The sequence below is a fragment of the Callospermophilus lateralis genome, chromosome 4 (genome assembly GCF_048772815.1).
Source record: "Callospermophilus lateralis isolate mCalLat2 chromosome 4, mCalLat2.hap1, whole genome shotgun sequence".
Taxonomy (NCBI): domain Eukaryota; kingdom Metazoa; phylum Chordata; class Mammalia; order Rodentia; family Sciuridae; genus Callospermophilus; species Callospermophilus lateralis.
In genome coordinates this window covers 91,791,769-91,815,277 of record NC_135308.1, presented here as the reverse complement: position 1 = coordinate 91,815,277, position 23,509 = coordinate 91,791,769, and the positions used below count along the sequence as shown (strand labels likewise).

Here is a 23,509-nt window from a genome sequence, read left to right as displayed (position 1 = left end):
CACATTGGTTATACGGCCACGTATATACATACAGCACTTCTCTAGCTTATGCCCAACACTCTAGGGAAACTGCTCTCATCAATGACCTCCTTAGTGCCAAATCCAATGACCACCCTTACTCTTAATCTTACTTGAACTCATTTAGCATATAAAACAAACAAACAAAAAAACATCTTCTTGAAGATGTTTTTCCCTCTCCTGAGGGTCTCCCTTCCCAGTCTCTTGGCTGTTGTCTTCTCTGCTAAATACTATCATTACCCTGAGTGCTCCCTTCCTGTCTGCCCGAGTCATTGGAAAATCTCATCCACATATTTGCAGAGTTCTTTGCTGATAACTCATGAACATGTTTCTGTTTCTAAAAGAGTCACATGAGTGAGATTATGAACATAGGTGCATAGTTATGTATAAAATCTCCTTAGAGACTACAGATGTCTCATATCAATCCAAAACTTACTTCAAAATGATCTTATTTAACCTCACAAGTTCAGTTCTTCCTTTCCCCCTCCTCTCACGTTATTCTATTCATTCTTGTAGGTTAATCCATAAAACCTGGGTACCTCTTTTCCGACATCCCTGATGGAAGTCACTACTGCTGAGAATTTCCATCTCTAAATAAATCTCAAATTCATCTCGTTTTCTCCATCTTCACCAAGTTTAAACTACCTCCATCTCTTATCTGGTTTATTACAACTGCATTATAATCAGTCCTACTACCACAATTACTACATTTTCCTAATAGATTACTTAAAGTATAATTTTTTTTTGAGATGGGAAGGATTTTTTTTTCCTTAGAACACTCTACTATGGATAACTAAAGAAGTTACAGGGGGGAATGATTTTCAGCATATGAGCTAGCCAGCACTACACCCTATGTATACTTCACACCACTCAAAGGATAGTTTCGGATCACATACCTCACATTCCACTTCCTGTAGACTGGGAGGCCATAACATTTTATTCTACCTTATTTATCACCCATATGCTCCCATATCAGAGCCTCCTCTTCACTTTATTAGTTTGCATGAATCTGTTTCTTGCAAACGAATGGACCTAAATGCAACAATGCTTATACAGTGAGAGGAAGACTGCAACACACACACACACACACACACACACACACACACACGAACTCCACACATACAACAGTGGGACTAATACATAAGTAAGACCCCTGGAGAATCATGAAATTGGATCCATAGCCTTCAAGTTACCCTTCAGTTATTAATTCATATAAGTAGAAATAAGACAACCTTCACAAAAGGAATTAACATTTTTTTCTATAAACATTTATAGCTATCTTTATGTCTTAGAGAGCTTTGCTAGGAGACTATATTCAAGATAGCTAATTCGATTAACCTCATAATTTTCAAAGAATAAATGAGGAATACTTCTAAGAGTCCTTTTCAAATTAAAGAGGCAGCTCTACCACAGTAACATATCAATTTTATTGTTCACATGTGCGTACTTCCTTACCAGATTTGATATGGTTTTATCCTTACTCATAGTGTCTTGGCATACAATGTTCTCAGGATCTGGACTGGTGCCTATGAGAAAAAGGAAATACAGTCAACAGTTGGGGGTGCAGTAACAAGTAAAAGAGGAAGAAATCGTGAGGGTAGCAATGTGGACAGACCAGGGAAGACAACAGCCTTAGCATGTGAGACAAATGTAGGTACTGCAAAATGCACGAAGGCGCATGACTCAGAGTCAGGGATGGAGGAGGCCCATGGGGAAGTTGAACCACATAAAACTGCCCAATCAAAGGAACATCTCCATGAACGCCCTTTCAAAGTAGGCTGGTTTTTCTTTAATCCTTTTTTTTGGTTGTTGATGGACCTTTATCTTTTTCATTTATTTACATGTGGTGCCGAGAATAGAACCCAGTGCTTCACACGTTAGGCAAGTGTTCTACCACTGAGCCCGAGCCTCAGCCCCAGCCCATAACTATGCTTTTTAATAGTGTGGCAAACAGTTTTTTAAAATTTACATATGCAAAGCTTATAACCATGTGATATCCTACTAACATGAACCTTTCTGAATATGACATCAAAAGAAAAGATACACTTTAAATTTGTATCATGCCTTTTTGTAACTTCCACATTTTTTGTGGAAGTCTATACTGTCATTACTGTAGGTGATTATTCTCCTCTTCACAGGATCCTTTGTCCTGCATTTAGTTCAGTGCAGACACAAAAGTGAGCAGCGAGACACAGTTTCCTTTCTTTCTTTTTAAGAAAAATATATTTAAAGCAGGTGTTGTATTTTAAAATTTTATATGCAAATGAAAACAAAATGATCACCAGATTCCTTAGAGATGTACATTTCTCCCCAGAGATGTTTTGTTTTAGTTTTCCTTAAATTTTAAGACAGATAGTAAGTTCTTATGACCCATAAATAAAAACCAATGTTTTACAGTAAAAAATTTCATCAATACCTGCCAGAAACCTGATGTTCTTGCCTTTAGAACATGATATTAATTTTTGTCTAGCCTTCCAGAAATACTTTCTGCAGACATAAAAACTGTTTTTTTTTTTCAAATTTTACATATAATACATATTTTCTATACTTTTCCCAAGGAACAGTAGTCCTTTCATAGTATTACATGAAAAATTCTCATCATACATGTTTTATGTATTCATAAAATTCCATTAAATAGATAAAATTCCATTACATAAATATGCCATAATATAGACTTCTGTTAATAGTTAACTTGTTGCCAATATTTTATTAGGAACAATGTTGCATCAAAGAAGCTTACATATGTCATTTTGTATGTGTGAGCATGTATTTATAGGCTAAATTCCCAGAAACTGAATTGTTGCATCAGTGTTGCATTGTGATAGATACTGTAGCCATTTTTGTTACAAAAGTTTACATTTCCTACAGCACTATATAAAAATTCCTTTTTCCTTTACAACCTTACCAACAGAATATAATCATTTTTTTGCATCTTTGTCTATTTGGCAGGTAAAGAATGGTATCTTGATTCAGTTTTGATTAAAACATTTCTTTACTAAGTATAAGTTGTATTCTTAGCCCACGGAACAGATTCCATTTCTAAAATTTTATGACTACTCTAACTTAGCACTTGCACCTCAAGTTTAAATGTTGAGTTCAAACAACAGAATGGATTTTCCTTGACTTTTTCCTTTTCATAGTAGGAATGGGAGCCTACATCTCCCTTGGGGGTCAACTGTAGTGATGTCTCTCTGAAAATGATTAAGAACTACTTTGTTTTCAGAGTAGAGAAGCAGGAAGGATCTAAAATCATCTAGCTCTTTTGCCTCCTGAGTTTACCACTGCTAATTGGTCCATCCTTCTGAGCTGATAGACTAATTCAAATTCTAAAAATTTCCTAAGTGATGTCACATCTGTGTCATTCTTGAAACCCAGCAATGTCCAGTCAGTCTGTCAGAAGGCAATATTAAAGCCCCAACACAATTTATTGGTTTTGTTCTATCTACAAAATTGAGTGAAAAAATGTCTTCAAAATTCCTTTATAAGAATTATTTTGTAAGAATTAATATAATATTGCTGAGCTATTAAGGACAGTGACTTCACTAGCTTACAGATTTGCCTTGTGTATTAGAATGAAGCTACTCTTTTTTTTTTTTTTTTGAATGTATTTTTTACTTGTAGATGAACACAGCACCTTTGTTTTATTTTTTATTTTGTGGTGCTGAGGATTGAAACCAGTGCCCCACACATGTTGGCGAGCACTCCACCACCAAGCCACAACCCCAGTCTTAGAATGAAGCTACACTTGAACCCAGCTTACCTTGGATCTCTGTCATGGAAGACACTGGTCTTGTTGCCTCCTCTTTTTCACAGAGTGATTTACAGTCAAGGCCACCAGAAGCCATATTCAAAACGTCTGATCCAGAATCTACCAATAGGAAGAAACTAACAGTGTGACTCCTATGCAAAGGAGAATTTGCCTATGCTCTTCTCATTTGCTCACATCTCAGCAGGTTTCAGAACATAAAATTATAATCCTTTTTTTGTTTGTTTCAGTGTCTCTTCCAAGTCCACTCACCACTTGAAGTTACAGTACTCTCTGAGGAGGAAGTGTGTCCAGGCGATGGTAGTGTGAGATATTCCCTAATAAAAGGGTAGAAAAATATTTCAGTTCATCATATTCAAAGAATTCTCTTTAAAATGAGCAGAATATGCACATAAATTCACACACCCAACACCAAAAGCAAACCTGGACTGTGGCAGGTCCTCAGAACCCAAGTGTTCAATACCATTCTCCTGGAGGGCGAAAACACAGAGACACAGTTCAATGATTCAACAGCTGCCATTTCAAAAAGTACAATACTAAATTTCCCCCCCTGATTTAAAGTATATTTATGCATCTGATATTTAGGAAAATCTAGACAAATCTGGGGGCAAACAAACTTTAAATTCAAAAGCAGATAGAGTTTATTTAATGAACTTAAATTTTCTTTAAACAGAACATTCTACATGAGCATATAAAACATTTCTATTTATGGGACTATTACTCAATCTAAAACTTTTGGCCAGGTGATAGGAATAGTTCTAATGTTTCCAGCTAGATAAACCATACATTTTAAGTTTAATCATATCTCAAAGATCTGAGGATTGAAACCAGTGCCCCACACATGTTGGCGAGCACTCCACCACCGAGTTATCTAAGACAACACCAGTCAGCTGGCATTTTAAAAGAGCTTCACAGAACTGTGGTCCTATCCTGCCATGGCAAGGTTTTGCAAGTCTCATTTGAACCTCTAAATTCTATCAAGAATTCCCAAATTGGAGGGTATTTTAGGGCATTAGGGTTTGTTAGTATATTTGTTCTGTTTCAAAAAGAGATATGGTGGCAACATAGCTTTCTTTTTAATAGTGAGGTTATTTAAGTTTATTTTCATTTTTATGTATTTAGAAAGCTTGTAATAAATTAAAACAGATATAATTTAGGCCTATCAGAAACTTGTACAGATGACGGAAAAATGAAGATACACATGCATTTCATAATCAAACACAGAACTCATTAACTACCACAGCCAACAGCAGATTTCTAGAGAGATATGCTGCATATCATACACGGTATTTAGAATCTATTCATGAACATATTTACCATAACCACAGAAAGGTAAAGACTTAGAAAGGGCTTGCTGAATTTGTAGTTTCCCAGTATGATAAATAGCAGCCTACACCTGTTGAGCACATTAAAGTTTACAAAAGCCCCCTTTTTATATCATCTAATTCTCCCCAAAACTATATGCAACAAGTTTTTGCATGTAAGGAAATTAATACCAGGTTAAAGCAATTTCCCAAGAATATCAGAATGGTAGAGCCAATCGTCAAACTCAGATCAAACTAAATGCAGTGTTCTCTCCATTGTAAATAAACCACTCCAAGCATACACTAACCTAACAATTTCCAACTATTGTCTTAGACTTGTAAGTGATTTAAATATAAACTTTTAAAGTGTTCACCTTAAATGCTTAGAAAAATTTACAAACTTAAAACAAGAATTTACATCTTAATGACATACAATCTTTTGTTTTATTTAGTTCCATTACTATTTTTTTAACTTTAAAAAATTTTATTGATAAATATGTTTAAGATGCACAATGTGATGTTTTGATACAGGTATACATTGTGGAATAATTAAATCAGGCTTATTAGCACATTTGTCACCTCTTTGGTTCAGATCATATATTATCAAAGCCCCTTATGACATCAGTTTAATTTAATTTCATGAACTTTCATCAAAGATCCAGTATGTTGTGATATATGTAAGAAATAATTACTAAATAAATTTTTTTTTTAAAGGATCCAGTGTGTACCAGGAGCAGAGACAAGGCCTGGAGACACATGGAAATATAGGCCTTTTCCTGAAGGGGCTCATAGGTTAGTCAAGGAGATGAATCTTATAAAACAAATACCTTATAACTGATAAGGAGTACTTCACAGAGGAAGGTCATATGCAAAGAACAGAATTCACAAAGTGGAGTGATATTGGAATTAAATTTTGAAGAGAAATTGTATCTTATTACCTGTAGGTAGGAAATGGCCTTGTCTTTATATTTTTAAAGTACATTTTAGTAGTAATTATTATATGCTTATTTACCTAAACTTCAATATATCTGAAATGAAGCTATAAAAACTGGATAAAATTAAATATCTTTCAGTTTCATTGGATATTGAACTTCATAAAAATCAATTGCATTTCTTAATAAAAAATCAAGTCCATTGAACATTTCACAAAATACAAAACATTGTTACTATGTATAGATTGAAATAATATTATTGCACTATAACTAAAAGCTATCAGAAAAGATTTCATCTTGTACCTATCAGGTTCATGGATAGTCATATTTGAACTTAAGAAGTAGGAAAGAGAATTCAGTTATCATTGTCATTTCACTAAGCTGGTTTCCAAAATAGAGGAAAATGAAACATAATTTTTTGTAAAACTTTTATAAAAAGAGCTATTTAAGGCCAAAACAATAACTATAGCAAAAACCTAGTGGGTCTCCATTATGTTACAAATGAGTCTCATTTGCCATCATGCCCTGCTTAAAGCCTCTTTTTTCTATATCTTTCAATGAAGCATTTTATGGAGAAGAGGGTTGATAAATGTGAAATATTTACTGACTAAACAAATAATAATCTGATTCTGAAGACACCTCATACATATATCTCTTCATTGCCCTGGAGTAGTTATAAGGTAAGCAGGTGGATATTACTCCCAAATCATGAAACTTTGTAAGTCTTAGTGATCAGAAAACAACCCCACAGACAACATATCTTAATTCTAACTTCATAAATTTGTTCTAACAACACTATTTTCTTCTTACAAGAATAACCAGAGAAAAGGAAGTTTCAAATTTTGTTTCAAACTTAGGATCTAGTTAGTGAAAGTTGTAGATATAACACTCAAAGTTTCTTGCATGGGGTTGGGGGTAGGCTAATCAGCAAAAACTTTCCACAGTGGGATCTGTTCTTCTAGCATCAAAAGTTACCCTCTTCAAACCAGCATCCCAATCAAGCCTGCTGAAGAATCTATTCACACACACCAACTTTGAGACCTGAAGAGATTGTAAGAGATAGTCTGTAAAACCACAGAAATCCAAGAAATTGATGAAGACAGCTCAGATGAGAGACTTACATGTGGAAGGTTGGCTCAAGTCAATGAATCTAACACATGCTGACAGCACAGCAGGAAGAATGCCCTTCCCATCCAAGCCATTCAAATATTAACCTGAATAACATTTACATGGAAACCCATGGTCCAGCCCATCTGCTCTTGACAACAAGAGCTTAATATAGGGTGGGGTAGCCAAGCACTCATGGAACAAAGTGAGATAGATTCTCCCATGGGCTGGGTCAGCAAACACAAGCCTCTTTCATTCATACACACACATTTGCATACACACACACACACACACACACACACACACACACGATTACTTTAATAGAAAAATACGAAGAAATACTAAAAAATAAGAGATTTGTAATAACAATTAATAAGTCTAGATAATCTTCCAGGACTACTTTGTTCTTCTACATTAAATGCTGCTTTATAGATTTTATGATCAGAAATCTTTGTGTTTATAAAAATTTATGTTACCCGTATAATTTTTACTATTGGGTCTCTTTGGATAGTTGATGCTGGTCAAATAGATTAACGTGGGAACAAAAAAAAAAAAAAAAATGAAACAAGAATCTATTTAGACTTACTCCAAACTGTACTTATGTACATTTAAATGTTCTGAAAAGAGGAAGAATGTTAAATAGAACTTTAAAAGATTAGAACCCCTGAGGCTGAGGTTATGGCTCAGTGGTAGAGTGCTTGCCCAGCATGTGTGAGGCACTGGGTTCGATTCTCAGCACCACATACAAATTAATAAATAAATAAAGGTCCATCAACAACTAAAAATTTAAAAAATAATAAAAATAAAAATAAATGATTAGAAACCCTGGAACATAAACAAAACTAAATTTCCTCATAGTTTTTCTTCCTTTTTTTTCCCTCGCAATTCCTAAGTAAAAGAACACCATACCCTAAGATCGACAGGACACACCTACCATGGTGAGGCTCATTTATAATCAGTTATCAGTCACTATCTACCTGTCCCAATTTTGCAACTGGCAATGTTATTTATTCTCCAAGGTTATTAATGCAGCACCTACACATAGCTTGAAAGAACAGGACAACGGCCAGAAAGTCTTCAGAGGTTATTTTTAAATTGATCCTGTGGTTTGACTCAATAAATCATCTTCTCCCAGTGATAGTGTATCTTACACAAAAACATGCAATGACATGAAGAAGAACCTTAAAGGAGGGAAGACACTTAATACGTGATCTTTTTTTTTTTAAGTTTGAACAGCCACAAGAAAACATAGAGAAATTCATCTCGAGATCCCTGACCTGTTATAAGGCATCCTCTGATTATCAGCAGTTCCATACTGCTGATAATTCTCATTCTAGGTAATACTACCGTTACTATTTTGAGTATGTACTATGAAGCAGGATTTCACAAAATATTTTGGTGGAGGCAGATCAGACAGAGGAATCAGTTTGGATGCCACAGAATTTTTGTAGAACTTAATTCTTAGAGTATTTAGGGAAACATACAAGTAGGTAACCACCTGTTTTGCAAAGGGCCAGAAAGCCTTTGGTCGCTCTTCAGACGTAAAGATAAGAGCAACCACTAAGAGAAGGTAGACAGGCTAAGGACCTAGAGGGAAATGACCCAGAGTGGGGAGGAATCAAGGAAGTGTATCTAGCTACTGAAAGAAGCAGTAACACTAGACTTAGTAGGAAACTGTGGTACTGGCCACCCTGTCTCCCAGCCCTACTAGACTGTGTCTTGAAATGTAGAGGATAGTTTTCACAACTACCCCAAAAGGATCCTAACACCACACCACCCTGGGAGCCCTCTCTGAAAGCACTGGAACAAGAAGGCAGAGTTACCACTGCACTGACCAAGGAAAGAAGGTGGGATCACCAGAGGTCCAGATGCAGAGCTCCATGAAGGTCTACAGTGGTGCAGGCAGGGCTCTGGGCAGAGAACCAAAAGGGCAGCAGACACCAAGATGATGAGACCAACTTCACTGTCCCACAACTTCTCAAGAGGCTAAACATCCACCTGGAACCCACTAGTGGATGAGGCCTAAAGAACATGAATATATACTGGAATACACCTCTGGTGATTCTTAGAAATGTTTCAATGCTGGGAAGGCACCCAGTGAAAAGGAAAGGCTTTCCTATATATCAGCAAGTGGGAAAATAGGTCATTAAAAGGCACTATCTTCCTGTAAACATGACCTATTTGGTTTGTTTCCAACTGATTAAGCTAAAACTTGGCTGTGAAGATGCATATGTGTTGATGTATATATAGCATGTGTTTATGCATGTATGTGCATTGTATCCATGTGTACTGAACTACCCAAGAGCAAAGTAATCTCTCTGTTCCACAGGGGACACCAGCAATTTTAGACAAGTTAGGCCACTTATCTAAGTTTACATATTAAGTATTGCAGCCCATCTTAAATATGGCCCGCCTGATTCCAAAGCCTATACTATGAGGATAAAATTTGCAAGGCATTACCAAAATAAATTTCAAATAAATACAAAAGTAGACAGTAGAACTAACTTTTATGTGCTTGGGATGTGACTTCAACAATTATCACCTGGAATGGATGTTGTTTCATCCATTCTCTTACCCTCTAAACCTACCCTTGTGTTTTTAGAAGCAATCCTAGATATCATCACATGTCATCTGAAAGTATTTCAGTATGAATCCTAAAAGATGAAGACAGTAAGTAATTTATTTCCTTCTCTCCTAGGTACACCAACATGCCACAAATAAAATAATTTACTAGGTCAATAAAGAAGATTTATTCTCCTTAAGAACATTCCAAATAGGTCTCCAAATTATTTTCCTATGAGATATTCTTTTTGAGACATTAATCTTGATAGAGTCCTTTGCTCAAAGACCCTCTCATAAATACCAATCTATGTTTACTTTTTCTTACATTCCCTGTGAGAAAGATGTTATATTTGTTTTCTGCCCCCCTCCCCAATTCATGGAGAAAATGAATGGGGTGGGGGGCAGAAAATAAATCTCAAGTCCTTAGGAACACCAGTCCAAAGAAAGAAGCTTCTGAGTATCATCCTCGGTGTTCTAAGTAGAACCTGAAGTGATTACAAAACAAATAAGAATTCAATAAATATTAACGGGCGGCTACTGTGCACCCATCCATGCAGAGTACTAGAAACATTTTGGCTAGTGATCAGGTAAGGGCACTCTCCACCAGGCTTATCAGCTAACACAGGGTAGGATGTAAAAAATGAATACCCACAATGCAACCAGGAGACAGGTAGCAAAAGGGGAAGGCAGAGTGTTACTGGGGTCTCAAAGAAGGAAGTTAAATAGTTAAGGAATGAGGAAGCTGAAGCATCAAAACATGATATTTCCAGAACCACATACAAGCTAATTGGGGGGAAAACCTGATTTCTCAAACTCCAATCTATTATGATTTTCCCCTCAAAAAGAACTGGAAGGCACTGGGTTTGATTCTGAGCACCACATATAAATAAAAGTCCATTGGTAACTAAAAAAAAATATTAAAAAAAAAAAGAACCGGAGATACTTGACTGCCAACATTTTATACTACCACAAAAGGATTTATGAAACAGTAGATTTTTGAAATGGACCTTGATAGGTAAATAAAATTTTGACAAATGGAGAAGAGTGCAACGTTCTGAGCAAAGAAAACACCCCAAGCAGGTTTGGAGTGATTTATTCTGACAGTAGATACTACCTGTTGGGCTGATATAGGGACAATAGCAGGACAGTGCCACGGAAATGAAGGCAGAAAGCTAGGCTGTGACCAGGCCAAAGAAGGATTTGAACACAAGGTCAAGCTGCTTTCATGAGGATGTAGAGACTGGCAAAGATCATCATTTAAAGCCAAGGTGTTAAAAACAACAACAACAAACCATCAGTTTGTATATGCGGGAATGAGCATGGTTTATGGTATTTTGATGTTTTATATTATTCTAATTCCCTCTACATTCTATTAAAAATGCTTAGAAACAGAGCTCATTATTTGTTTAGAGATGGGGTGGGGGCTGAAGGAGACCCCTGAGGGTTGGAGAGCACAGTGATGAGGCTGCACAGATCCTGCAGGGGCAGAAACCTGGAATGGGACTATGGAGAGTCAGTGGTTTCAGCCACAAAGTAAAGCCAACAGACTCATTCTTGAGGCTATAGAAAGAACACAGGAAAGCAAGAACTTTCAGGGAATCTATTTATCACCCTGAGTGCATTTGACAGGAGTTTCTTTGTGATCCAGATCGTTCCCAATTCTTAATGGGTGTCAAGACCATACACAAAACAACTTCATCATCTCTCCCAATGAGAGAATTAGGAGGTCCTTTTAGATTCATAAGGCAACACATTTCTTAGCCAAAAACCCAAAACAAATAAACAAAAAAACCCACTTTCAAGGTAACTACAGTGATTATTATGTCTCAAATGTCTAAATTCAGAGGGGTTGTGAAAAGAACAAGTCCTTTTGAAGCTAGACAAACCTGAACTTGAAATCCAGGTTTGCTGCTTATTAGTCAAGTGATGTTGGGCAAGTTATCTAACTTCCTCAAAGTCGGGTGTCTCCTTTGTAAAAAATAGAGACTACCTGTCATTCAAGGTTGTGAGGAGCATTAATAATATGGCACACAGAAATGCTTTCCTACAAAGTGCCTGGTACACAACTGATGTTTGTTTCTTCTCCCTTCTTAGTGAAATTGGTGCCAGATAAAAGGGAAATTACTAATAACTGAACATCCTGTAAGCTCCTAAACTCAACTTCCGTTATTAAAGCTTCATAAGAACTACCAAGTAATAGCAAAATAGATTTGTTTTCTTCTTAGTTGCTCAATAAGGCAGTTACTAATGAACAGGGGAAAAATGTCAGATGCATATACTTCAAAGGAGTAAGAATGACTTGCACAACTTAGTGGTAAAAAGAAATACAATCCCATCTTTTAAATGGGCACAGGATCTGAATGGAAGTATCTCCAAAATATACAAATGACCAACAAACACATGCAAACATGCTCAACATCATTAATCACTGGAAAAAATACAAACCAAATCCATTGAGATACCTCTTTGCATTCAGTGATGGCTGTAAACAAAAAGGGAGTTTTGGTGAAGTGCAGAGAAATTAGAATCTTCCAGATATCACTTGTGGGAATATAAAATGGTGCTGCCACTGTGGAAACCCATCATTTAGTCCCTCAAAATATCAAACAGAGTGACCATCTGAGGCAGTAATTCTACTGATAGAAATAGAACCAAATAATTAAAAACCTACATTTACACTAAAACCTATACACTAATGTTCCTCATGACATTGTTTGTAGTAGCCAGTCAAAAAAACTCAAATGCCCATAAACTGTTAGATAAACAAAATGGGATATCCAACACAATATTATGCCACCATAAATGGAAGTACTAATAATAACATACATACTAAAATATGGATGAACCTTGAAAACCTTAATGATAATTGAAAGAAGACAGGCACAGGAGGGTATATATATATATATATGGTTTTATTCAACTTAAGATATCCAGAATAGGCAAATCTATGGAGAATGTAAATTAATGCCTAGAGCTGAGTGTTTAGAGGAAGGGGAAATTGCAAAAGGAAGAAACTGCAAAAGGGTATTGGGGTTTCTCTTGGAGGTGATTCCAATGTTCTAAAATAGATGATGGTGATAGTTGTACAAATATGGGAATACATTTAAAACCAGTTAATTGAACAGTTTAAATTAATGAATTATATGATGTGTGAATTTTATTTCAATGAAGATATATATATATATATATATATATATATATATATGAGAGAGAGAGAGAGAGAGAGAGAGAGTGTGTGTGTGTGTGTGTGAGAGAGTAATGAATGGCCAGATCCTAAAGAAGAACTGTCTGCTCCATTTGACTGAACTCGCTGGGCCCACACTCAGGCTGCAGACTAGGAAGGCACTCTGACCACCTCCATAGTCCTTCTCAAGTTGTTTCACGTTATCCTCTTCTTGGGTAAAAAAGCAGCATTACTGCCTGACACTGGTTGTGAATATGCTAAGATCATGGCCTTACTCTGTGGTCTTTAATAAAGGGCCAATTCCTCAAAGATTGCCTAGCTTTGATTTCAGTTCCTAGAGAATCAATGTGACCTGATACTATTTACAGTCAATAGTGAGTTTAAGTCCCAAACCAGCCTGCCTCCTAAACACAAATTTCATTGTACTTTGTCAAAATCTCCCTCTGGTTATATAACCCAAATTTCATACTACATAAGGAGTAGAAAGTCCCCAAATACTGAGCTTTATTTTTTAAAAATATTTTTTAGTTGTCAATGGACACAATATCTTTATTTATTTATTTTCATGTGGTGCTGAGGATCAAACCCAGCCCTCACACATGCAAGGCAGGCGCTCTACCACTGAGCTACAGCCCCAGTCCCTGAGCTTTAATTTTATTACTTCAGAAGTTGATATTTCTAATTCATCTGAGGTCTGCATTATCAGATTCATACTTGCTGTACTAGGAGCCATGACATTTTTAAAAGAAAAGAAGCAAAGGAAAGAAAAAAAGAATACTCAAAAAACAGGACTAGCATGTGACAATACTGAAGATGAAATTGTAAACTGCCACAGCACTCACTTCCATACTTAGGTTGTCATTCATCCTGATGTAACCCGAAAGATCTGCTCCTGGGTCTGGACCACCTACAGGACACCTGGCAGTAGAAAGTAGACCATTTACTACAAGTAGAAAAACTGAAAATTTTAGCAGATACCAAATTATGACACAGTTCCCACGACCCCACACCCAGTCTATCAAATTTCTAATTAAATTCCTGGCTTCATTAAGACATAATGAAAGACAGCTTCCACCTTCATCAGAGAGAAGTTACAGACAATAGAAAAGCCAGCCAAAAATGAAAATAAAGAATTTGCAATTCAAAGTCTGGCTTTCTCACCCTCAATACAGAAAGGAAATTTCACCAGGGTAGAGAGTCCTCACAAACTCCACTAACATGTCTGCATTTTTCCTAAGGAAGATCAGTTTACATACTTAAAAAGATAGATGAGCATAAATAAACATCAAAAGAGAATGGGGAGAGGGGCGAGCAGAGACAAGTTTCCAAAGGCTTGTTAACCTTAAGTGTGAAAGGAATAGAATTAAAATCCAAACTCATCTAAATTAACCTAGTAATATGTACTTAGTATATGCCCCCCAAACTAGGGTAACTGAATTGGTTTAGATTGACTATCATAAAATTCAAAAGCAGTGTCTTTATTTTACAACTGTAAATTTTCAGAAAGTTAGAGAGTTCCACAATAAAGATGTTATAGTCTCAGGGTATGAAAATCTAACCAATTAAAAATGTTAGGCAGTGGGAATAGGCTACCCATAAAGAGTAGGCTAAGTGAAGCAGCAAGTCCTTCCTGAGATGTTTCTTTTTCCTTTTTATCTGTTAGTAGCTGCAACCTGCTAGTTTCTGCTTCTGTAGTCATGCTTGCTCAGCAGCTGTGGCAGGAATCAAATCTGCCTGGAGAGAGAAAAAGGGATCCAGGCTACTTATATGAGAAGTCTTGAAACCTGGAGGTCTGTGTTGTATAAAAGATACTGAGAACAAAGGACTGTGCTCAGCCTTTGGAGAAGACTCTGCTGAGCCCACGTCAGTGCTGAATAGACCTTGCTCTTCTGAATCTCCTATTGCTGCCTGTCTCTTTCCATTGCCATAATTTTCCTTATTTTTCCATAACAAAGTAAATTGTCCTCTTTTAACTTACTTGTGTTGTCTCGTCACATCCAAAGCACCATCCTTTATTTCTCCATATTTGGATCTTTCACTTGAAGCCTCAGTTGGGTTGGCTACACATAAGGAAGATGTCAGTTGCGGCCTTGGAATCACTGTAAGACTATCCAGAGACAAGGCATCTGTAGTACAACAGAAAGGAATAAAAATAGAGATTAACTTCTGGTTCATACCACATTAAAGAATAAACTATCCTCCCTAAAGACTTGATTGGCAGAACTATTTATGTGAAAGCAAAAGCCAACCTAATTCTATTAGCACTTTTAACAAATGCCCAGGATGCTGGGTTACATGGGGGTGGAAATGCCAAATGTTTATTTAAAAAAGAGAAAAAAAAAAAAAGGTGAGGCGTGGAAGACAGATAATCTTGGTCTCCTAAACAACTAGAGGGCCAATATTCTTCAGCTAGCAGGCAAAATCCAGCCAGCTGCCTGTTTTTTTTTTTTTAATTATATATATATATATATATATATATATATATATATATATATATATATACACACATACATTAGTTGTTAATGGACCTTTATTTTATTTATTTATATGTGGTGCTGAGAAATGAACCCAGTGCCTCCACATGCTAGGCAGGTACTCTACCACTGAGCCACCACCCTAGCCCCAGCTGCCTGTTTTTGTAAATAAAGTTTTACTAGAACATAGCCACAACTATCCACATACATATCCATGACTGCTTGTGTGCTACAAGAGTAAAGTTGAATAGTTGTAACAGAAATTGTATGGCCTGAAAGCCCTAAAATATTTACTATCTGACCCTTTCCTGAACAACTTTGCAGACTCCTGAAAAATATCAGATATTGTGATTAGATTTCTTCAAAACATGGTACAAGAAGTAGGTAAGAATGACACACCAGTCTTTTTGGGAAACCACCTTTTTAGGTGGGTATAGGATGCAGCAGTTTAAAGGAAAACACAAAGGCTATGGAGTCAAGCACAATTTTTTAGTTCTGATCCTGGATCTGCTAAATGCCAGTTGTGTCACCTTGGGTAAATATCTATGTCACTCTGAGGCTTAATTTATGTATCTATAGAATGATACTTGGCCTTGGGTATCTGTTTCCTGGTCTTTAAAATTGGGAATTACAGAGGGGTGGGTACAGTAGTAGAGTGCTGGCCTAGTATGCACCCGGACCTGGATTCCTCCCCAGCACAGCAAAAATAAATAAAACAAAATGGGAATCACATTAGCATCTGCACTCTTAGGCTGTGGTGAGGACTAAATGAGTTAACAGATATGTTACCCACAGCAAGTATTCTTTAAGTGCTGACTTATTGTTGGGTGTGGTTATCTCTGAGTTATCATGAATGAAATAATCTCTACAAAATTCTAATCTAGTGCCTGACACAAAATGAAAATTCCATCCGTGGTGGTAGCAGTTTCTCCTTTTGTAGTTCAATGATCCACAAACCACCATCTTTCTTAAATTTATTTGATGAGCATCCCATTTTTATTATCATTCCAGAACCAGCATAAACTTCTGCTTTTGACTGCATCTGGGTTTTGTGGAGCATCTCCGAGGTTAGGGCTCTTTCTCCTCAGCCTGGCATTCAGTAACAGTTCACAACTGGATCCTCAACTTGCTTTTGCTTCAAACTTCCTTCTGCATCTCAACCCAAACCCTCTTGTTTCCACAATAAGCTTTGCCTCTTTTTCAAACACAAGGCTTTTGTGTTCTTTTTATTCTATTTCATTTGTCCATGTCATTCTCACCCATCAAAATACTTTTTTCACACTTTTCACTTTTCCAACCCAAACCATCCCTCAAAGCCTGGTTCAACACTCCCCTCTTCTGTGGGGTACTCTCTAACTTCTCATCTCTGAGTCTAGGTCTTGTCTCCCACTAATCTGTAGGCTATTTGAGGACTGAGAATGGAACTCAGGGGCGCTTAACTACAGAGCCACATCCCCATTCCCTTTTTGTATTTTATTAGAGACAGGGTCTCATGGATTTGCCTAGGCCTTGCTAAGTTGCTGAGTTTGAATTTGAATTTGTGATCCTCCTGCCTCAGCCTCCCAAGCTGCTGGGTTTATAGGCATGAGACACCTATTCTTTATTGTACATAATATGTTGGCTTGCACAGAATAGGTACTCAAATACATACTGATTGACTGACTGAATCCAGAAATAAATACCCAGATATTCAACAATTCTTCCTATACAAATAAAATTGTAATGAATTATTTGCCCTTTCAAAAAGAATTCCTCTCTCAATACAATCCCTCCCCCACCCGAGCACGTCTCAGCTGGTGCTGGAGGAGGGGCGACCCAAGCTCACCCAGAAGAGGCGTATACCAGCATGTGTTTTTCAAGGTCAGGGGTATGTGATGAATTCTTGCCTCTTGACTACTGTGTGGTTTGTGGTAACACTGCTTCTGAATGGAAAACCAAGTATTATTAGCTGTCTAACGGAATATAACATAAAACATTTTCTAATATACTTTATCTTCCAAAGCAGAAAGAATATCACTGGTCTCAAATGGTCCTGTGAGAGAAGTCAGAAAGAAAATAAATGATGTCAAGTGAAAAAGCTTTCATGCTTTTTGATCAAAAGATATACATTATAAGTAAATTAGAATACTCATTCAAAAATCAAAGTTCAGTAATCTAACATAATACTCGAATCACCAACTCCAAATAGTTTACACTTTGATATAAATAAAGCCTCCGAGGGAAGAGTTAAGCAAGAGGGACAAGCCAAGTAACTCCTTGTAATACCACAATCAAAAAATTTAAAATATTAGTACTTCTTAGACCAACCAAAAGATACTATGTGTATGAGAGGGAAAAAAAAAAAAAAGAATCTTTTAAAGAAAAGTATTGTGTTTGGAATCCTTGGGCTATGGAATATATACTGAACTCAACTTTTTATTTTACCATAGCAGCGGATCCATGCTTGCTACCTAAATAATTTCAGAAAGCTTACGCTTACCAATTTTTCTTGAAGAGATAGTTGAATTTTCTCTGGGCAGGACGGGGGATCATCGTGAGAAATTTCCTCATCTAAAAACCTCTGTAATCAGAAAATGGCAAAGTGTATTGAAAAGTGAAATGTAGAAAGGGTCCAAGATGCAAAGCCCAGCAGAGGTGGGTGCCCTCTACTTCAGGGAACCTATTTGTCACTGCAAATGGGTATTTTACCCATTCATTGATCTAGGAGTAAAACTCAAAGATCAGGAACCAGGAATTGAATGGCTTTGTCACTGAAATTAGGCAGAAGCCAAGGAAGCTTGTTAGACATAACTTGGAGTAGTAAAATGGTGTTAGGAAAATTTTATAGTAATAAAATTGTGGTCTTAATCCAAAGAGGAAGATGCATATTTATGGGAGTGACATTACAATAGAAAATTTTATTGGTGTTCTTGAGATGATTAAGAATTCTTTAGATATGGAGATTTTTTTTTTCCTGCTAAACAGGGGCTTTTCAGGCACTCTGCCTAGACTTTCTATGTGATTTTTTTTTTCTGCTTAAACAGATGTTGTCTACATTATGCCCTAGAAAGAGATACCAGCAAATATCACTCTTCTTCCCTCTTTCATCTCCTTGCTCCAGTGCCAATCTCTCTGTTCCCTTATGTTCTTCATTTATGAACCAAAAAGGAGATTCACCAAGCATCATAAGGGAAATAAATATATTCAACTCTACCATGGATTTCTTGAGATATCCAGACAGAAAGGTATTGAAAGTTTAATACAAATAGGAGAAAGAAAAAAGACATAAGCACTAAAACTGTTCGTGGCACTCAAAAATTTTAGCATATGGTTTTAAATTGAAAAATATACCCTTCCTATCAGATAGGAGGTGCCTACAAAACTGGCTCTCTGCTAACAGATGCAGTGGCTGGGCAAATTCTGAAATGCTTCCTCTTTGGGAGATGCTATCAGGAGCCACTCACTGATGTGAATTCTCCCCTCATTTTTCTAAACACTTTCTGTGAACAAGAGAACAAAGTCTACCAAAGTCTTTTCTTCTAAGTTGGTTATTTAATTTAATGGTTAAAACCACTCCATATTCTACATTAATTTCAAAACCTAATACAAGTTATAAATCTTCCCGAGAGTAAATAAACACATATCACATAGGTTTTTTGTTTGTTTGTTTGTTTGATTTTTACCTGAAACAGAAAGCCATGGTGTTGTCCTTCAGTTAACTGCTTTCGAAGTACCTCAATAGTTGCTATGAAGAGAATTTACAACCAGTTCAATATGACCATTTTAAATCCCCTTCCCATCATTTATTTCATCGATTTATAAAATTGTAATGGCTTTGCATTTGGAATCTGCAGGAAAGAAGATGACAACTGACTTCTGAGAATGGCATTGGCCCCTTAAGACTTAGGGACAGAGAAACAGGCTGTGGCAGCTCAACCATTCTCCCCCTTAGGTATTTAAAACTAACCTTGATAGACACAAGTGATCTGCCTCCTTGAAGTGAGTCACAGAATTTATTCAATCTTAAAACAAGAATACAAGGGCTGGGATGTAGGTCAGGTCAGTGGTAGAGCTCTTGACTAGCAGGTGCCAGGCCCTGGATTCAGTCCCCAACACCACAAAACAAGAAAAACACCTTAGTGAGTCATTCAGGCCAACCTCCCACCATACAGGAATCTGGTGTCCATTAAGCCACTGTTTGAACCCTAGAATTAGGGCCCTACAACCTCAGAATTTTATAAATTAAACTGAGAGCACGAGAACACTGACATCCAAAGGATTGAGATGAGTGACAAGCAATGGACCCAAGTTCAGATCGACAGGACAACAGTGGATTCAGTGTCCTATCCCATGACGTTAGAAACATGTGTTTTAACTAAAATCTGCTTCCCAGTAAGTTTTCAAAGTCTTATCACTCAAATCATGGAAATGGGGGTGGGTGGTGGTGGATATAGCTATTTAAGTTAATAGTAACATACTTATTTGACAATCCATATTCTAAAATATAGCTAAGAATGAGAAAATAGCCCACATCTTTCAACAACCAAAATAGACACTGATATTCATGCCCTTTACTCACGTGGAAAATCTCACACATCACCAACACTGGGCTCTGAATTTATACATTATTCTCACAAGCTCGGCTGCTTTCTCAGCCCACAGAAGATTCAAAGCAAAAATTAAACAAGGGGATGGAGCTCTGCTAGATGGAAGCATATTAATAGCTACCACTATTTTTTTTAAATCCCTAAGAGTCAGGAAAATTATTAACAGCAGATCTTCTGATGTCCAAAACACACAGCAATCTGGTACTGCTTGTTTTATAGACCCACAGTTTTATATCTCGAAAACCTGAAAAAATTCTGAGCAATGAAAATATTAGTAATATATGTAAAAATTCTATATAAAATCTTCAATTAAATAGAATATTACCTATGTAAAAATTATATTTTATGCAAATTTTTTGTAAAAATAGTTTATTTTTCAACTAAACAGGACAGTACCAAGTATCTCCTAAGCCAGTAAGATTTTTAATATTTATTTTTTTAGTTGTAGTTGGACACAATACCTTTATTTTATTTATTTTTATATATTGCTGAGGATTGAACTCAGGGCCTCACATGTGCTAGGAGAGCACTCTACCACTGAGCCACAACCCCAGTCCACAATACCATTTTTTTTTTTTTTTATTTCAAGCTGAGCGTAGTGCACACCCCTGTAATCCCAGTGGCTTGGGAGGCTGAGACAGGAAGATCACAAGTTCAAAGCCAGCCTCAGCAATGACAAGGCCCTAAGCAACTCAATGAGAACCTGTCTCTAAATAAAATACAAAAATACAGCTGAGATGTGACTCAGTGGTTGAGTACCCCTGAGTTTGATCACCAGTACCCAAAAGAATAAAATTAAAACTATTTCAAACTTATAAAAGGAATAAAATTTTTTCTCTTTAATACTTAGAACTTATGAATTTTTTTTAAAAAAAATTCAATGTCTAAGAAATAAGACCCTGTGTTCCTCCTGACCTACATTCAAAAGAGCAACAAAGCTTGCAGAAGTGGCCATCATGTTTTTGAGGGTTGTGTATCACCAAAACACAAATTCAGAATTCTATCTTAGAATTATCAAACTAAGTTTGTGCTTCAGAAGAAATAATGAGTTAGTACAGCACTGTCTAAATTACCCATCTGCTTTCCCACCAGGCAATCTTGGGTTTTAGAAAGAGTCTATCTCAAAGCATTCAAATTAAAAACCTTTTTTCAACAGATGTTTTGTGCAATAAGTAGCAACTATTTCCATATTTTCCATATGGCAAAACAAGCTGGTTTATGACCCCAATTTGCATTCACCTTTGCATTCTTCTGTTTGAAGTGGGACTTGCCATGTCTCTAGGACATTTAGGCTGCACATAAGAACAAATAAAGCAATGACCACTGCATCCCCTGCAGCTGCCACCTGTGATTATCAGATGGGACCAGGTGTCTTAGTGAGTTGCTTCTGAAGGAAGCTGAGATAAAGCAACTTTCTAAATGACTATGCAATGGAGCTTTTAGGCAAAGGCCCTACAATTAATTGACTGTTGAAAATTAAAGCCGTAACATTGTTAGAGCTATATAATGTTAGTTATCAATGATGCTTCACATTTATGGAGTATGGACTTCTATAACACAGTATATAGCTTACTGAAAAAAAACCTAATGTTCTGTAAAATTGTGCATTAAAAATGTCAGGATTCTTTAACCACAGACTATGAGAAACTACAAGGACAATGAACCTGATTTTAAAACGGGCAAAAAACATAGGCACTTCACAAAGAAGATACATAATGGCCATTCAGTACATAAAAATGTGCTCGACATCATTAGTCCTCTAAAAGATTAAAATTACATTGAGATGTCAGTAGAGTGGCCAAAATAAAAAATTGACACTATCAAATACTGAAGATGTGGAACTTCCATACAGTGCTGGGGGAGTGTAGAATGCCCAACACCATGGAAAAGTGATAGTGTCTTTGAAATTTAGAGCCACAACCATGCTATGACGTAACAATTCTGTTCCTCGGTATTTATTCTAGATGAAATAGGAACTTATGTCCACACACAGATCTGTGCACAGATGTTCAAGGCAGCTTTATCCATTATAACTTAAAATGGGGGATACTTCAGAGGTCCAGTAATAGGAGAAAAGAATCAAATTACCTTTTATCTTAATAAAAAATTATCTCAAAAAAATTTACTGGGAAATAAGACAAGTGAATCTCAAACATATTATGCTGAGGGAGAGACACCAAAGAGTACATATGGTATAACTCAGTTCTAGAACATGCCAACTACCCTAACCAGATCAGTGGCTGGCTCCTTGTGGTGGAGGTGGGGGAGAAGCATTCAATGGGAAGTAGCTCAAGGGAGATTTCTGACAGAAGTTCTGTGTTATGATGTGCTTTCCTGGGACTGGTGGGACAGTGAACTTAAAGTCTGAAAACACTTGAAAATTACAACAAAAATAACAGGGTTTATGAGATAAACAGGGTTAGGAAGAAACCACTAAAAAAACGTATGCAACATTGTCACCAGAGTCTAGTAAACACAATCATTAAATTATTAGTACCCAGGAAGAGTACATGGATCACCCAGACATGCATCTCAGAAGGCCTCACAGAGATTAGAAATGCACAAATACAACAGAGCAGGAACCTTTAAATGGGACAACGTTGGTTGGGCGCTAAGAAAACGCAGGTGGAAGTAGAACTCTCACACAGCAGGGCTGCCAAGGAGAACAAGCCATCTGCCATGCACAGAGCTCAGGAAGGCTGGGGTTGAGCCTCTCTACTGGGTGGGGGAGGCCCAGGTGCAAACACTTGTTTTGAATTTTCACAAAATAAAGCTAAAAGGGCTCCTGGTGCCCATTTGGCAGCCAAGCTAAGGGGTATTTTCCTTTCTTGCAGAAGGTTATTGATCATTCTGTGCCTTCCAACCCAGATCCTATTTCCAAGAAGATAGTGAATGAAACAATAGAAATCCCCTCATACACTCACATGATATTCAGCATTAACCAATAATCACAAAAGGCCTCACATGTGCTAGGACAGCACTCTACCACTGAGCCACAACCCCAGCTCACAATACCATTCCCGTCATTGGAACATGCTCTACATGATGTATACCAACTCTGGGCAAGTGCTAGCCACCATACTGAACTTGCAGTTCACGATTACATTGGTGGAAAAGAACGCTGAGGTACAGAGAGGTAAAGTGACTGGCCCAACTTCACCTAGCAACGCTTTATGTAGAGTTTGAGTCAGAACAAAGATTGGTTTAACTTCAAATCCCAGGCTCTTAAATTATTACACCACACTTCCTAGATTATTTCATGCATACCTACCATTTTCATGGGGAAAATTTGGGTCCCTATCTCATCAAAGCAGTTGAAACAGCTATAATTGGCTCGGGTGTCCTCCTCAGACTTATCCTGACACCTGCAGTCTTTAAGTGTGTCAGTCACCCAGGTCCCCCTTTGTCTCAATTTCCTATTCTTTGTTTGCTCAGGACACATGACTGTCATCTTGCATCTATCCTCTAAACACTGAAGTTCATGTGCAAATCATATGTTCAAATGAAAAATCATGAAACATATAAGCATCTTGGGATCTCTCCACAAGGAAATATTTATGGTTCCTAAAGGTTTCC

General features: G+C 36.9%; 1 protein-coding gene across 4 annotated transcripts in view; it reads right to left on the bottom strand.

Moving 5' to 3' along the window:
• Irag2 (inositol 1,4,5-triphosphate receptor associated 2) overlaps positions 1–23,509 on the bottom strand; it is a 121,169-nt gene that overhangs the window by 25,611 nt on the left and 72,049 nt on the right. Inside the window, exons 1-10 of one of the 4 annotated variants that reach the window (XM_076854215.1) lie at positions 19,294–19,311; positions 19,010–19,071; positions 17,827–17,907; positions 17,173–17,269; positions 14,852–14,999; positions 13,716–13,791; positions 4,208–4,254; positions 4,037–4,101; positions 3,779–3,886; positions 1,474–1,544 (exon numbers count right to left, since the gene is read on the bottom strand). In XM_076854215.1, coding sequence (XP_076710330.1) covers positions 1,474–1,544; positions 3,779–3,886; positions 4,037–4,101; positions 4,208–4,254; positions 13,716–13,739 — 315 coding nt within the window. In that variant the 5' untranslated portion in view covers positions 13,740–13,791; positions 14,852–14,999; positions 17,173–17,269; ... (1 more) ...; positions 19,010–19,071; positions 19,294–19,311. Of the gene's footprint in view, positions 1–1,473; positions 1,545–3,778; positions 3,887–4,036; positions 4,102–4,207; positions 4,255–13,715; positions 13,792–14,851; positions 15,000–17,172; positions 17,270–17,826; positions 17,908–19,009; positions 19,072–19,293; positions 19,312–23,509 lie in introns of those variants that run through there. The other 3 variants (XM_076854213.1, XM_076854214.1, XM_076854216.1) reach the window with 3 other exon arrangements.